Genomic DNA, 15,151 nt, shown 5'->3' with positions numbered 1-15,151 from the left:
TTTGGAGGAGAAATTCTAGAGGCCCGTGTACTGTGCGTGGTCACTGCACGTTAAAGAACCCCAGGTGGTCGAAATTTCCGGAGCCCTTCACTACGGCGTTTCTCATAGCCTTAGTCGCTTTGGGACGTTAAACCCCATAAACCAAACCAAACCAAACCAAACCATTAACACGCCTACACAAATGTGCTCAGAATTTTCATACAGACGCATTACTCCTGATACGCTCTCCTCTTTTAGAGACTGCTTAAGCAGAGAATGTGTTCGCAGTGAGCGATCCTAACTTAGCGTATGAGATATTTATGAACAAGTTCTCTAAGGTATACCTTGCGTGTTTTCCTGTCAAGACGTTTAGAATTTGTAAGAAAAGTAGGAAGCCATGGGTGGATAAAGAGTGCCTTAAGCTTATTAAAAAACGGGACCAATTGTTTAAGGCATTTATAGAGAGTAAGTCCCTTGAGGCCCTCAAAGTGTTCAAGAAGTACAGGAATTCAGTCACAAAACACCTTCGTAATGCAAAAAAAGCAATATTACCTACTTTAAACTCTTCGAAGCAACACAAGGACGCACAAACAACGTTTGGAAGGCACTAAACACATTTAGTAATGATTCAGAAGCGGTAACCAGAATCGTAAAAGATGGGATAGAACTTCAAGGCACTAAGTTAGCTGACGCATTTAATGATTTCTTTTTATCAGTTGGTGATGCTACCAGTAGAAACCCTGATTTAAGATATATGAAGGACCGAAGTAATCACACTATATTTCTAGAGTCAGTCGCTAATAGTGAGCTTGTAGCGACATTTTTAACCCTAAGCAATAGTAGAGCTGCTGACGCGTACGATATTCAAGTGAAACCTGTAAAGTTTGCCATTTATGTATTAGCACGTTGTCTTACCCACATTTTTAATATGTGTTTGTCCACAGGATGCTTTCCTCAAAAAATGCAGCGAGCTAAAGTGACAGTTGTGTTTAAGAAGGGAAATAGAAATGACATGTCAAATTACCGCCCCATATCCGTTTTACCTGTATTCTCCAAAGGTTTGGTTTGGTTTTGTTTTTGGTTTTGTGGGGTTTAACGTCCCAAAGCGACTAAGGCTATGAGAGACGCCGTAGTGAAGGGCTCCGGAAATTTCGACCACCTGGGGTTCTTTAACGTGCACTGACATCGCACAGTACACGGGCCTCTAGAATTTCTCCTCCAAAGAAATTCTAGCCGCCGCGGCCGGGATCGAACCCGCGTCTTTTGGGTCAGCAGCCGAGCACCATAGCCACTGAGCCACCGCGGCGGCTCCAAAGGTTTAGAGAATATAATTCGGAAACGCTTGACGTCTTTCACTGAACGCTACAACTTCATAACGTCTGCTCAGTTTGGCTTCCGTAGGAACAAGTCTACGGAACTCGCACTGCTGGCCCTAAAGGAGTTCATTCTCGAAAACTTTGATTGTAAAAATATGGTACTTGGGCTGTTTCTGGATTTTTCCAAAGCCCTTTATCTCATTAATCATAAATTCTCCTTCAAAAACTAGATCACTATGGCATAAGAGGCATTTCTCATCAATTAATTACGTCTTACTTACAATACCGTACTCAGTTTGTCGTCATTGAAGGAAAGCACTCCACATCAAAGTCAATTAAAACAGGTGTCCCGCAGGGAAGCATCCTGGGACCATTTCTTTTCATTCTTTTTAATAACGAGATAGTTCGCGTTGATGCAACGGCACATTACATAACCTATGCTGACGACACAAGTTTATTCTTTTCAGGCAAATCGTGTGTTGATCTAGGTATCCGAACGAATAGAACGTTGTCCGAGATTAATGCCTGGGCTCAAATTAACTGCCTAAAGCTAAACATTAATAAAACGAAGGCTATTTTATTTCACCCCCGACACACACATGTCCAGCGACCTTCTATTTTTTAAATAACACTGAAATTGAAGTGGTAAAGTGCTTTAAATCACTGGGCGTTGTATCGGGCATGCGCTGTCTGCCTTATCGTGTCAGCGCATTGTCTTATCAGTGCTACCGCAAACTGTACGCTTGACACTGCTACTGCCCCGCCCCCCTCCATCGCCTATAAAAGGGCGTGCTAATAAACCCTTCCTGTTCTTCTTGTTCCTGCCACCATGTAGTTGCCTCTATCCTTAGTGCGACACACATCACGATACATGGTGTCAGAAGTGGGATTCTGCGACAGCTATGGAACTTCTAAAGGCCCCGCCACCTTTGCAACTGACCGGCAACCTCTCTGAAAATTGGAAACGTTTCAAGCAGAAATTCGACCTGTTCCTGCAGGCGACTGCGACGAAGGAGCAACCTCGCAGCGATTCTGCAAAAGCCGCACTCCTGCTGAGCATAGCCGGTGATGAAGCGCTCGACGTGTTCAACACGTTCAAGTTCGAGGCAGCCGAAAGCAAGGACGATTACGCAACGGTGGTTGGAAAATTCGAGTCCTACTGTGCCGAGGTGAGCAACGTAGTTCACGAACGTTATGTGTTTCGCTCAAGGAAGCAGGCAGATGGAGAACCTTTCGAGAAGTTTGTCCGGGACCTCAAAAAGCAAGCCGCGCAATGCAATTTTGGAGATCAGCGTGATTAGCTAATCAGGGATCAGATCGTGTTTGGCACAAAAAACTCAAGGCTGCGCGAGAAAATGCTTCGAGAGAAGTCTTTAACGTTGCTGAAAGCTGAAGAATTGTGCAAGGTAGAGTCTCTCGCACAACGAAACGAGGTCTGGAAAGCCGCGGATGACGGGGTCGATGCTGTTTCAAGGCATGCGCCACCATCGCGAAGCAAAAGTGATGACTGCAAGAAGCAGCACCGTTGCAAAAAGTGCAACCGGCGGCACAGGCCCACACACTGCCCAGCCTACGGGTAAAAGTGTGAATGTCGAAAACTTCACCACTTCGCGGTTTGCTGTGAAGGACTATCTAAAGTTGAACAAGTTAGTAAAGACAGCAGCGATGATGACTTTGAGATTCTAGAAGTAGGAACTGAAAAAGGAAGCAGCAAAGACTCGATAGTGGAAGCACAAGTTGCCGGAAGAAATATTTGCTTCAAAGTAGACACCGGGTCCCAGGCCAGTCTGTTACCATTCTGTATGTACCGCAAGACTCGGGAGTCACAGCAGTTAACGCCCACAAGTGCGGTTCTGAGAGCTTACACCGGGGGTGTCACAAGTCACTTCGGAACAACGACACAGGAAGTAACTATCGGTAACGCTTCCGCCACCGTGAAGTTCTTAGTTGTAAAGAATGGCCGTCAAGCCATTCTGGGACTAGATGCAAGCGAAGCTCTGGGACTTGTCCATCGCACGGTGGCTACTGTAAATGCTTCGGAGTACCAAGCTCTCAAGGATTTCAAACATGTCTTTCAGGGGCTAGGCTGCCTGAAGCAACCATACAGCATGGTCATGCAACCATCCGCGATTCCAGTTGTTCAACCAGCCCGACGGGTACCCCTGTCCCTGCGACAACCACTTCGGGAGGACCTGCGTAGAATGGAGCGTGCAGGCGTCATCGTCAAACAGGATGGCCCGACAGACTGGGTAAGCCCATTGGTTTTTGTTAAGAAAAAGGATGGCAAACTTAGAGTTTGCATGGACCCAAGGAAAATAAACGAGCACGTAAAAAGGCAGCACTACCAGCTCCCAAAGCGCGAGGACATGGAAGGGGAATTGGCCGGCGCAGCCTATTTCAGCTGTTTGGACGCAAATTCTGGTTTTCACCAGATGCCACTTGACGAAAAGACGTCCAAAATATGCACTTTTTCTACACCCTTTGGAAGATACCGTTATCTCCGGTTGCCTTTCGGTATCTCATCTGCTCCCGAAGTTTTTCAACAGCGGATGAGTGAAGTCTTCGATGGCCTTCACGGTGTACACGTTTACATCGATGATATTTTGGTGCGGGGCGAAACCAAACAAGAGCATGACGAGATACTAGTGGCAGTAATGAAAGCAGCTGAAAAAGCCGGCCTAACGTTCAACTCAGAGAAATGTAAGTTTTGCGTCACCAAAGTGCAGTTCCTAGGCGATGTCATCACACGCAAGGGCATCTCGCCAAACCCAAAGCTCGTGGAAAGTTTGCTGCAAATGCCAGTGCCCAAGAACAAATCCGATGTTCAGCGCATGCTCGGCGTGTTGAACTATTTTGGCAAATACGTTCCGCGCCTGTCTGAGCGAACCGTGTTGCTGCGAGCCCTTATCAAGTCGCACTCAGAGTTCGAGTGGACTGAAAACCACACGAGGGAGTGGAAAAGTGTCGTCCAGATTTTAAGCACGACTCCCGTGTTAGCCATCTTTGATCCCCGAAAAGAATCTAAGATAACTTGCGACGCATCGAAAGACGGCGTGGGCTCAGCCCTTTTGCAGTGCCACAACGGCCAATGGCGGCCAGTGGCTTATGCATCTCGTGTGCTAACGCAAGCTGAGCAGCGTTATGCTCAGATTGAAAAAGAGGCGCTTAGCATTTCTTTTGGCTGCGACAAGTTTTACCAGTTCATTTACGGACAGAAGATTCTCATCGAGACAGATCATAAACCTCTACTATCTATAGCTGCAAAAGAAATTTGTGACATGCCCCCCGCCTCCAAAGGTTTTTTTTGAAACTCCTGAAATACGACTTTGTATTGCAGTATGTCCCTGGAAAGCACCTCATCTTGGCAGACATGCTGTCACGATCGTCGCCGGTCGCTCAAGACGACACCACTGGCGCAACTGACGACGTGGAAGTGCATGCAGTTGCCGCCTTGGGCTACATGGTCATGGAGGCAACTTGTGAACAGCTGGTGAATGAAACTGCCCGCGATGACTACCTCCAGGCAGTCATTTCTTGCCTGGCAACTGGCAAGAATGTCGACGGGGAACTTAAACCAGTTTCGTCTGAGCTTTCCGTCGTAAATGGGATATTGTTAAAAGGCACGAAAGTGGTGATACCAAAATCTATGCGGCGTGGCATTTTAGCGAGAATTCATGCCGGGCATTTGGGTCTACAGAAATGCAAAAAAAGAGCCCGTCGTCTTGTTTTTTTGGCCCGGTCTCAGCAGTGACATCAGTGTATTGATCAAGGGTTGCCCGACTTGCCGCGAATTTGCTTACAAGCAAGCGCAAGAACCAATGCTGATGCGACCAGTTCCTCGATGTGCGTGGTATTGCGTTGGTGTTGACATTTTTTCTTTTGGGGGAAGCTCGTACATCCTGGCATTTGACGCGTTTTCTAACTTCCCAGAAGTCGAGAAACTTGTTGACACTACTGCGAAGACGGCAATCGCTGCACTCAGTGCCATGTTCGCGAGGTACGGCGTACCACTTGAAGTGTGCACCGATAACGGGCCACAATTTGCCAGTCACGAGTTCACAGCCTTTGCAAGTGCATACGACTTCACTCACGTCACATCCAGCCCCCGCTACCCGCAATCCAACGGACTGGCAGAGAAAGGTGTCCAGGTGGTAAAGCGGATCATGAAGAAATGTGAACATTCACAGGAAGACTTCTGGCTAGGTCTGCTGGCCTACCGCTGTACGCCACTGGAGGACGGCCGATCACCTGGGGAACTTCTCCAAGGCAGGTGCTTGAGAGCTAATCTTCCAGATTTTGGCGCTGTGCAGACAACTGTGGTGAAGAAGCACCATCAGAAGTGTGGCGGAAAGCCTCTGCCACATTTGGCTGAAGGTTCTGTCGTGAGGATCCAGAACAAAACATGGTCAAAAAAAGGTACTGTCGTTGGCACTGCGGCTCCCAGGTCCTACAAAGTGCAAACCGAGGATCGTCGGGTGTTTAGGCGCAACAGGCGGCATCTTCTGCAAACCCGTGAGAAGTGTGCAGAAGACACTAGTGATGACGACAGCGGTACGTCCGAGCGTGAACCAGATAACTCCGGCCAATCTGCTCCAAATATCTCGCCTGGTGCCACAGCACGAACATCTGCTGATTTCCTCGGCAAGAGTCCACCACCGACAGCTCGGCGCTCAGAGGCTCTGGGAACCATATGCCACTAACTTTGCCTGGGCCCACACCGGTTCCAAGAAGGTCGGCACGTACAGCAAAGCCACCTCAACGTCTTCAGTACGACGCTGCTTTTAATCAAATAGCTTGAACATTTGTCGTTTTCATTACCCCTCGGAGGATGTATCGGGCATGCGCTGTCTGCCTTATCGTGTCAGCGCATTGTCTTATCAGTGCTACCGCAAACTGTACGCTTGGCACTGCTACTGCCCCGCCCTCCTCCATCGCCTATAAAAGGGCGTGCTAATGAACCCTTCCTGTTCTTCTTGTTCCTGCCACCATGTAGTTGTCTCTATCCTTAGTGCGACACACATCACGATACAGGCGTGTATTTCTCAGAAAACATGACATGGGATGATCACGTAAACTATATCGTTGGTATCGAATTAGAAATATTATAGCGCAAACAAAGACACGGACAAAAAAGAGAGGAAACACACACACAAGCGCTAACTGTCAACTGACTTTATTCGGTGAAAGCCACACCTTTTATAGGCCGAAGGATTGTGAGAGAAAAAAATGACAAAAAAACAAAACAAGGGTTGAGTCAGAGCCATCAAATCGCGAGCGCATGCGCGCATACAGAAACGTGGCAGCGAGTGCATCAGCGAACCTTCTTTATCTCTGTTCCAGGCTGAGATTGACTATTTTAATGCAGCTACTTAGATGGAAGATAAACCGAAGTGTGATGCCCTTGTCTACCCGCGCATGCGCTCGCGATTTGATGGCTCTGACTCAACCCTTGTTTTGTTTTTTTGTCATTTTTTTCTCTCACAATCCTTCGGCCTATAAAAGGTGTGGCTTTCACCGAATAAAGTCAGTTGACAGTTAGCGCTTGTGTGTGTGTTTCCTCTCTTTTTTGTCCGTCTCTTTGTTTGCGCTATAATATTTCTAATTCGATATGAACTACCAACTCGCCAACAGGAAGTTTTAATGAAGATATATCGTTGGTAAGCTATCCAGGACAGCTGGCATTATGCGCCGTTACTGCTACAATTTTCCTATACCTGTTAACATGCTCACATATAACTCTTTTTCTTCTGCTTTTCTAATCAATTAGCTTTAAGCGATACATCTTCAGTAATATTATAAATTGATCAACACCACGAAATAAATAAATAAATTAAAATTCCCCTATGCACCTTGGCTTCTGTGGCTGTTGGCTTCTCTCATATTTATTACGAGCCCCTCATTCCCCTTTCCTTGTCTGCTTAATTGCTTAACGCGGGCCTCGGTTCTAGCAGCCTTGATGCCTTAGGAAGCATAAGATGGTTCTCACACAGCTTCCACCCTCGCCATTCGTTGACGTTCTACGTCACATCAGCGGTAACTCAGGACGTGCTACGTCCGCCGCTTAAGAACGTGGGTGGCGCTGGTGAACACTCCCAAGGTTCGGTTATTCGTAAACATAAATACCCCCGAAAGCAGAAGGTTTGACAGCCGTCCCCGTAGCTCAGAGGTAGAGCACCGGACGCGTAATTCGGAGGTCGTGGGTTCGGATCCCACCGGCGGCATGCGGTTGTTTTTTCTTCTGCTTTTCTAATCAACTAGCTTTAAGCGATAACATATTCAGTAATATTATAATTGATCAACACCACAAAATAAATAAATTAATTAAATTTCCTCTATGCCCCTTGGTTTTTGTGGCTGTTGGCTTCTCTCATCTTTATTTTCCTCTTTTTAAAATTACGCGTTTTCTGTATGGGCAACAACAACAGCTGGAAACATTAGCAAACTTACTGTCTTGCAAAAAGGGCTTTACGCCTCACCCGTAAAGTTCCATATCGCTTCCACACAGCAGGCCTATTTAAGAAGTACCACAGTATACAAGTTTCATCGATGAACGATCACAGACTGTGCCGCTTATATAAACTCAGTTTAATAAAAAATAATGATGCCATCACTAGCCTAGCAAGGCTAGAGAAAAACATCTCTGCTTATAATGTGTGCCATCCTGAGGTGTGGTATGTTTCAAAATGTAGAACCAATTATGGAAATCACATGATGAAATATATATTGCCTAAACTTCTGAATCACATGATAAAGGATGCTAAAGTTAACATATCAGATATATCACCAAAAGAACTGCGTTTATTGTTTGTATAATGTTGTGACACGATTTTCTAGTTCTTCCTGCCTGTTTTGTACCAACTTTTTCAACGATGTTGCCATATCCGACTGTGTTCTCTTGCCCCACGCTTCTGTCCTACCCCATGTGTTGGGGGGTCAGGGCTTTTCAAACTGTTCACACTGCTGTTCTCCTGTCCTCCTCGCAGCATCTTTTTGTTGCGGAATAAAATTTCAATTTCAATTTCAATGATAAGTTACGCTGTAAGTTCCCGAGAATTTGATTTGCTGAATTTGTAACATGATGAATGTGATGGGACCAGGTTAAATCTTTACTTAAGTGGATGCCAAGGTACTTGTAGGAGTCAACTGATATGATAGGAATAGTGCTAATATTGTAACTATTATCCTGGTGGTTGCGACGGCGATAGAAAGAAAGAAAGGACGTTTTACTACTATTTAGTGACCACATTCAATACATCGACAGGAATCGGCTTGAGTTTATTTCATCTCAATATTAGATCAGCAAGGCATAAAGAAGATGAGCGTTCTATTCTTCTAAATGAATATTTTTGATCTCGATGTAATAATGTTGACAGAAAAGCGGTATTCATCAGATACAGAAGTTTACAGGCGTGATGGTTATAATAGTTTCTTCCTAAATAGACCTAATAAACAAGGGGTGGGGAATGACATCCTCATCAGAAATAACCTAGCATGTGAAATAATTCCTGAACTGTCTCCGTTGACTGAAGATAATGAATTCCCATCCTTGAAATCTAGAAGTTACATCTACTGGGTCATCTACCGACCACCAAACGGTCAATTCAATGATTTCATTTCCCACATTGAGATGCTATTCAACTACGTGAATGTAAATAATTTTGGTATCATTACTTGCGGGTGATTTCAACATTGAGATCAGTTGGGTTAATTCAACGACTTCGTTATCTTCTTCCATTCCGTGTAAAAAAAACAGTTATATTTTTCTCTTATTCATTCTCATATTGTGTATAGTATCTTAGTGTGGGGAACATGTAATAAAACTGACTCGAACAGGTTGTTCTCTCTACAAAAAAGAGCCTCGCGCATTTTGGGTAGATATCCTGCTAGTACTAATGGCATGTTTACCTCTTGTAGGTGTTACCGTTTTTTCTATGCTACAAGCACTACTTAGCACTCCTAAGCTACCAAAAAATAAAACATGACTTTGAATCTTTTTCTCGTTCTTATTTTAATAGAGAAGTCCCACATAACTTCCGCACAATTTCTTTGATTGGTTCTAGGCCTGGCACTAATTACGGCACCCAGACTACAGTTCACCAAATAACAGTTTTATGCAACACATACCCAACATTAATTACTTGTGACCAGGAGAGTGTCACCATTCACCAGTTCAAGAAGAAAATGAGCCATCTTTTGAACACCCTCGTGTGAAATTTTGTTACGCATACCTGCTGCATTCCTTTTTACTCCTACTGTTCTGTACTATTTCTTTTTTCTTCTGTGCCAATGTGTTTTTCTTTTCTACTCCAATTACTATCGCTCATTTTTGATGACTTCTTGAGCATTATTTTCTGCCTGGTCAGTGTTTGTGTAATTGCTTATGTTGAATTCCTGTTCCACTGTGTTTGATGTACCACTGTTCTCACTGATATGTCACTCTGTACCATCTGCACCGACGTGTAATGCGGGTTTTAGGCCTCGTCAGGAGACACCTTAGTCTCCTTTCGCCTCTCCCCGCGGACATCATGTATTGTTGTCCGAAATAAATGAATTCATTTGAAAACAAAAATGTGCTAAAATCTTGCCCTGCGCACGAGACCTTTCTTTTGGCAGTAGAAGGAAATGGTCATGCTATCTTTACTAAAATTGAACACGTGTTACAAAGTACACAAAGACTTTGATAGACCTTTTTATCACCAACATTGATGTAAAAAATGTAATAAGTGGAGTTCTATGTAATGACGTAAGCGACAACTTTCCGATAGACCTTTTTGTTGAATGTAAAAGTTAAAGAACGCATGCGCAATCTTCGACGACAGTAATTATCCAGACTGTCACCCTTCTAACCTCGGAATCTTTCTACTCGAGTTTTGTGAATGAAAACTGGGATGATGTACTCCACTGTGACACTACAAATGAGGCGTATCAAGCATTTATATCCATTTTCAAGCGCATTTGCTGCGAGCAATTTAGAGAAATAATTTTTGAGCCAGATCATAAGAACCCAAAGCCCTGGATCAGCCGTGAATGTTTATGACGAATACAAAGAAGGCTAGATTATATAAAAAAATTGTGAAAAGGAGGTCACTTTTAGATTTAAAAATATTTAAGAAATATAGAAATAAGCTGAATTCCTACCTGAGGAATAAAAAGTGGTGTTTCCTGCAGCATCATTTACAACAAGATTCCTGTACAGATAGTGCAGACGTATAAAAAAAGCTAAACGAGTTGCTAATCGAAACCCATCGTCGCCAGTTTTCAAGATTTTGTTATTCGGGACCGTCGCATTTATGGCGAAGAACTTGTCGAAGAATTTACCAATTTTTTAAAAGTTGTTGTCAGCAGATCTCAAATCGGCAATCTACGAGCTGCACAATACCTAGAAATAGCCGCTGCATTTATTTTGATCAGAGAGATGAGCGCGAGGTATGTACTGTATTCAACTCGTTGAACAACAACAGCAAATCACGCGATATTGATGGCATCCAAATTCTTCCAGTTAAATATATGCTCAATATCACAAGGAAAGCCCTTACTGGCTTGTATATATAATCAGGTGTTATGAGCAGGTCACTTTCCCAAATCAATGCAAATCTCTAGAGTATTTGAGCTTTTTGAGAGTGGCGATAAAAACGATATGTCCAACTATAGACCCATTTCTATTCTGCCGACTTTTTCTAAAGGCCTAGAAAGAGTAATTCATAAAAGACTGGTGAACTTTTGCAATAAGCTTAACCTCGTTAATTCGTCACAACATGTTTTCGGCCCAAACATGTCCACTGAAACAGCCTTACTAATGCAAAAAGAGATAATCCTCGAGGCACTCGAAAACAGGGAGATGTGAATAGGTGGTTTTCTGGATTTCTCGAAGGATTTTGATCGCCTCAACCATCAAATACTATTGAACAAGTTAGGAAGATATGGAATCCGTGGCATTGCAGCTTGTCTACTAAATTCGTACCTACAGCATCTATATCAATGCGTAACAATAGAGCAGCACGTTTCAACCTTTCAACCTATAATCGCTAGAGTTCCACGGGGAAGTATTTTAGGACCGCCATTGTTTATTGTACACGTAAATCATATAAAAGGTATCAGCAACCTTCGAAATTATCTTTTGTATGCAGACGATACGAGTATCTTGTTTTGGGGCAATAACGTTCCATTCTTAACAGTGAAAGCGCTCAAAAGGACAAGGACGACAGAAAAGGAAAGACATACAAAGCGCTTAAGTTCCATTGCTCAACGTTCCATTGCTTAACGTTCCATTGCTCATTTCAACATAAACAGTGTACTAGAAAGTTCAATTCATGTAGCGCAGCAAATTTCTTGACATTAAATAGAAAGAAAACAAAAGCGGTATTTGTTTACTACCGGCAGAGCGTTGTTACGTCAGACCCTATACTATTCTGGCAGCAGCAGCGGACACGCACACAGCATATCAAGATATTGTCTTCAATTTTTCAGCATTTTATCGACGTACTGCCCCGTGTCATCGTCAGAGGATAACCGAGGTGGGCGTGTCTGGCACCCACAGTGAGCGCCACCTGAACTATCGCTTACCTGAAGCCGTGCGAAACACGTATCTTCACATTCTGGCAGCAGCAGCGGACACGCACACAGCATATCAAGATATTGTCTTCAATTTTTCAGGTTGGTGCTTGTTCGTATGCTTTATTGTAAACGGCATCGTCACCTTGCCGTCGCTGCTGCTGCCAGGTGTGTTGTGGTGTAATTTTCGTCGCCTCTAGGACTAACTTTGTCGGGTGCTTTCGCCGAGCTCCTCAGCGCGAAAATGGTCAGTGCAAAGGATGCCCTACAAGTTTTCAGGGCTCTCGGGGATAAGCCTCCGGGGAGCATTAAGGAAGTAGCGAAGATTCTTACCGAACTTCTAACTAAACTTGATGTATTTGCATCCGACATGAAAAGCAGCGTCGAAGAAATGGGTGGCTCAAGCACTGAAATTCGCGCTGAGCTCTCTGGTATTAAAGAGTCAATTGACTTCATGAATGAGGGGTTTGAAAACTTCAAGGCAGATGTGGAAGGTTTTCGTCGGGAGCTTGCGGAAATCAAAAAACAAAATGAACATTATCAGAAAACAAATGAGCTTCTGAGAAATGAACTGCAAGAGACAAAAAAAGAGATGTTAGAGCTAAAGCAGTTCACCAGGAACATAAATCTTGAAATAAAGGGACTTCCACTTGCTCCGAATGAGGACCTTGTCAACTCTGTTCAGAAGGTGGCTTCTTGCCTGGGTGTCGAACTTGCCGATTCTGACATTGATGTAGTGCATCGAGTGCGCTCTAAAGATAAGGATAAGCCAAACGTGGTGGTCAAGTTTGTCACAAGGTCTATCCGAGATAAAGTGCTCAATGCTGCTAAAAAGACCAAACTGAGCACGAGACTGCTTGGTTTTGAAGAACAAGAACCCTTGTTTGTTAATGAGCACCTGTGCGTTGAAAACAAAGTACTACTATCTAAAGCAAAGAAAGCAGCTAAGGACCACAACTGGAAGTTTGTTTGGTTGTCACAAGGAAAAATTTTGATGCGTAGGGCAGACAACTCCACTGTTCTGCACATCACAAGTGAAAGTGTCTTGGCCAACGTTGTGTGACTTTTCTTTTTTTCTGTTGTTTAGATCTTAGCATGACATTTTTTCTGTTTCTTTTGACATGGCTTTTACGTTTCAACAAGTTGACGATTTGATGCGTGATAAAAGCTTTTCAATTTTGCATTGTAACGTGCGCAGCATACGAAGTAACCTAAATAACTTGACTGTACATATGGCAAGGTATGAATCCTGTTTTGATGTAATAGCCGTGAGTGAAACGTGGCTCAAGCGTGATGAAGTAGTCTCTGTCCCAGGTTTTAAATTTTTATCCCAGCCACGGGATAAACGAGCAAGGGGAGGTGGGGTAGGGATGTTTGTCAGAGATAGTGTCTCCTACTAGCTAATGGGAGTGGCGTCTGTTAGTTTTGACTGCATTGAAACCCTGTTCATAAAACTTCAGGATGGTTTGATGGTTGGTGTGGTTTATCGGCCACCAAACACATCGGTAACGCAGTTCCTTGAGAAGTTTGAAATAATTCTAACAGAATGTTTTCATGGGCACCGCTCTAATATTGCCATAATGGGCGATTTCAATTTAGATCTAACACATGGAGTAAAGAACAGCTACACTTTCCTTCTCGAATTATTTGCCTTACGTAACCTTATTACAGAACCTACCCACGTAACAAGTACTTCAAGTACTCTAATAGATCACGCCCTCTTCAATATTGTCCCAGGTGTGCTGGCCGGTACCTGCGCTGAGGTGGTAGCCGACCATTCACCTATTTTTCTTGTAATAGAAAAAGACCTGCCTCCACTAGCGCAGTTGACGCAGTGTAAAATTCGTAGTAAGATAAACTATGTAGCACAACGTGAAACATTAGAACAAGCCGACTTCACTACGGCATATGATGAAAACGTCAATACTGAGTGTAAGAACTTTTTAGACATCCTTAAAAATGCCATTGAAGAGAGCTCCCTGCCGAACACTAATAAATACAGCCAGCCAACGTGTCCTTGGATGAATACTGAAATATTAGCCGTATTAAAAGATAAGGACAAATGGTACCACAAATGGAAGCAGTTGAGATCAAACGAATACTACGTAACCCAGTATAAGCGTTGCAGGAACTTGTCTGTATCTCTTATGAGGAAAAGAAAAAAAGGAATATTATTCATCACTGGTGAAACAGGCGCATGGAAATACAAAACAAATTTGGGATATAGTGAACGACGCAATCGGCCTGCTATCCAGTACAGCAACACTCCCTGAGACAGTTGACGAAGACACAGTAGAATCATTTAATACCTATTTTACCTCCATTGGGCCTACGGTTGCCGCGCAGGTTCATGCTGACGCACCTACGGCGAAGATGCCGGAACGTGTTAACAACAGTTTTGCTTTGCCTGACATAGACATAGAAGAAATAATCACTGCAGTCGGCAGCCTTTCAGCCGGCAAGGTGGCAGGACCTGATGCAATACCCGTTAGACTAATAAAAAACAACATTGATATACTAGCGATCCATCTACTACACATCTTTAACCATTCATTGGCAAATGGAATATATCCTGACGAGCTGAAGGTTGCAAGGGTTGTACCTATTTATAAAGGCGGTGAGCGATCTCATCCGCGAAACTACAGACCAATATCGGTATTAAATGCAATTAATACAGTTTTTGAAAAGGTTCTTTGTAAACGTATACAAAATTTTCTAAATAAATATAACATTATCTGTCATAATCAGCATGGCTTCAGGCCCCAAAGGTCAACGTCATCCGCAGTTCTTGTTCTTTCACAACTTATAAATTCTGCACTGCATAATAACAAGCTGGCTATAGTAGTATATTTAGACATATCAAAAGCTTTCGATACGGTAGATCACACAATATTACAACAGAAATTGGAAACCTATGGTTTAAGAGGGAAAATTTGTGATCTAATTAAAAGCTATTTTACAGGACGGAAACAATATGTTGTTGTGAACAATTTAGCCTCACTACCGCAAAGCATTAATCTAGGTGTGCCTCAGGGCTCCGTGCTTGGGCCGCTATTCTTTTCCCTGTATATTAATGACTTTCCATCAACGCTGAAATATTCGAAAGCTGTAATATATGCCGAGGACACTGCATTACTTTTTACAGCGGAAAATTTAGAGGCACTTAAATGTATAATTAATGAAGAGCTTAGTGAAGTTTCGCAGTGGTTTAAAAGTAATCGGTTACCCTTAATACTGAGAAAATAAAGTACACCGTGTTTCACTCGCGCAGGAAGAACATGAACTACGAACATATATCTGTAACT

General features: G+C 43.5%; 1 protein-coding gene and 1 pseudogene across 1 annotated transcript; both read left to right on the top strand.

Moving 5' to 3' along the window:
- The first annotated feature begins 2,197 nt into the window (after nt 1-2,197).
- Nucleotides 2,198-6,207, top strand: LOC149345301 (uncharacterized; annotated as a pseudogene).
- Nucleotides 6,208-12,090: 5,883 nt separating this feature from the next.
- LOC149345300 (uncharacterized) lies at nt 12,091-12,909 on the top strand. Its single transcript, XM_089547399.1, has one exon. The coding sequence runs from the start codon at nt 12,091-12,093 to the stop codon at nt 12,907-12,909; it is 819 nt and encodes a 272-aa protein (XP_089403525.1).
- The last annotated feature ends 2,242 nt before the right edge of the window (nt 12,910-15,151 follow it).

Source organism: Amblyomma mixtum, chromosome 5, assembly GCF_055824585.1.
Source record: "Amblyomma mixtum isolate Tamu chromosome 5, ASM5582458v1, whole genome shotgun sequence".
Lineage (NCBI taxonomy): Eukaryota > Metazoa > Arthropoda > Arachnida > Ixodida > Ixodidae > Amblyomma > Amblyomma mixtum.
Note: the sequence above shows the minus strand (reverse complement) of the source record. Positions and strands in the feature narration are given on the sequence as shown.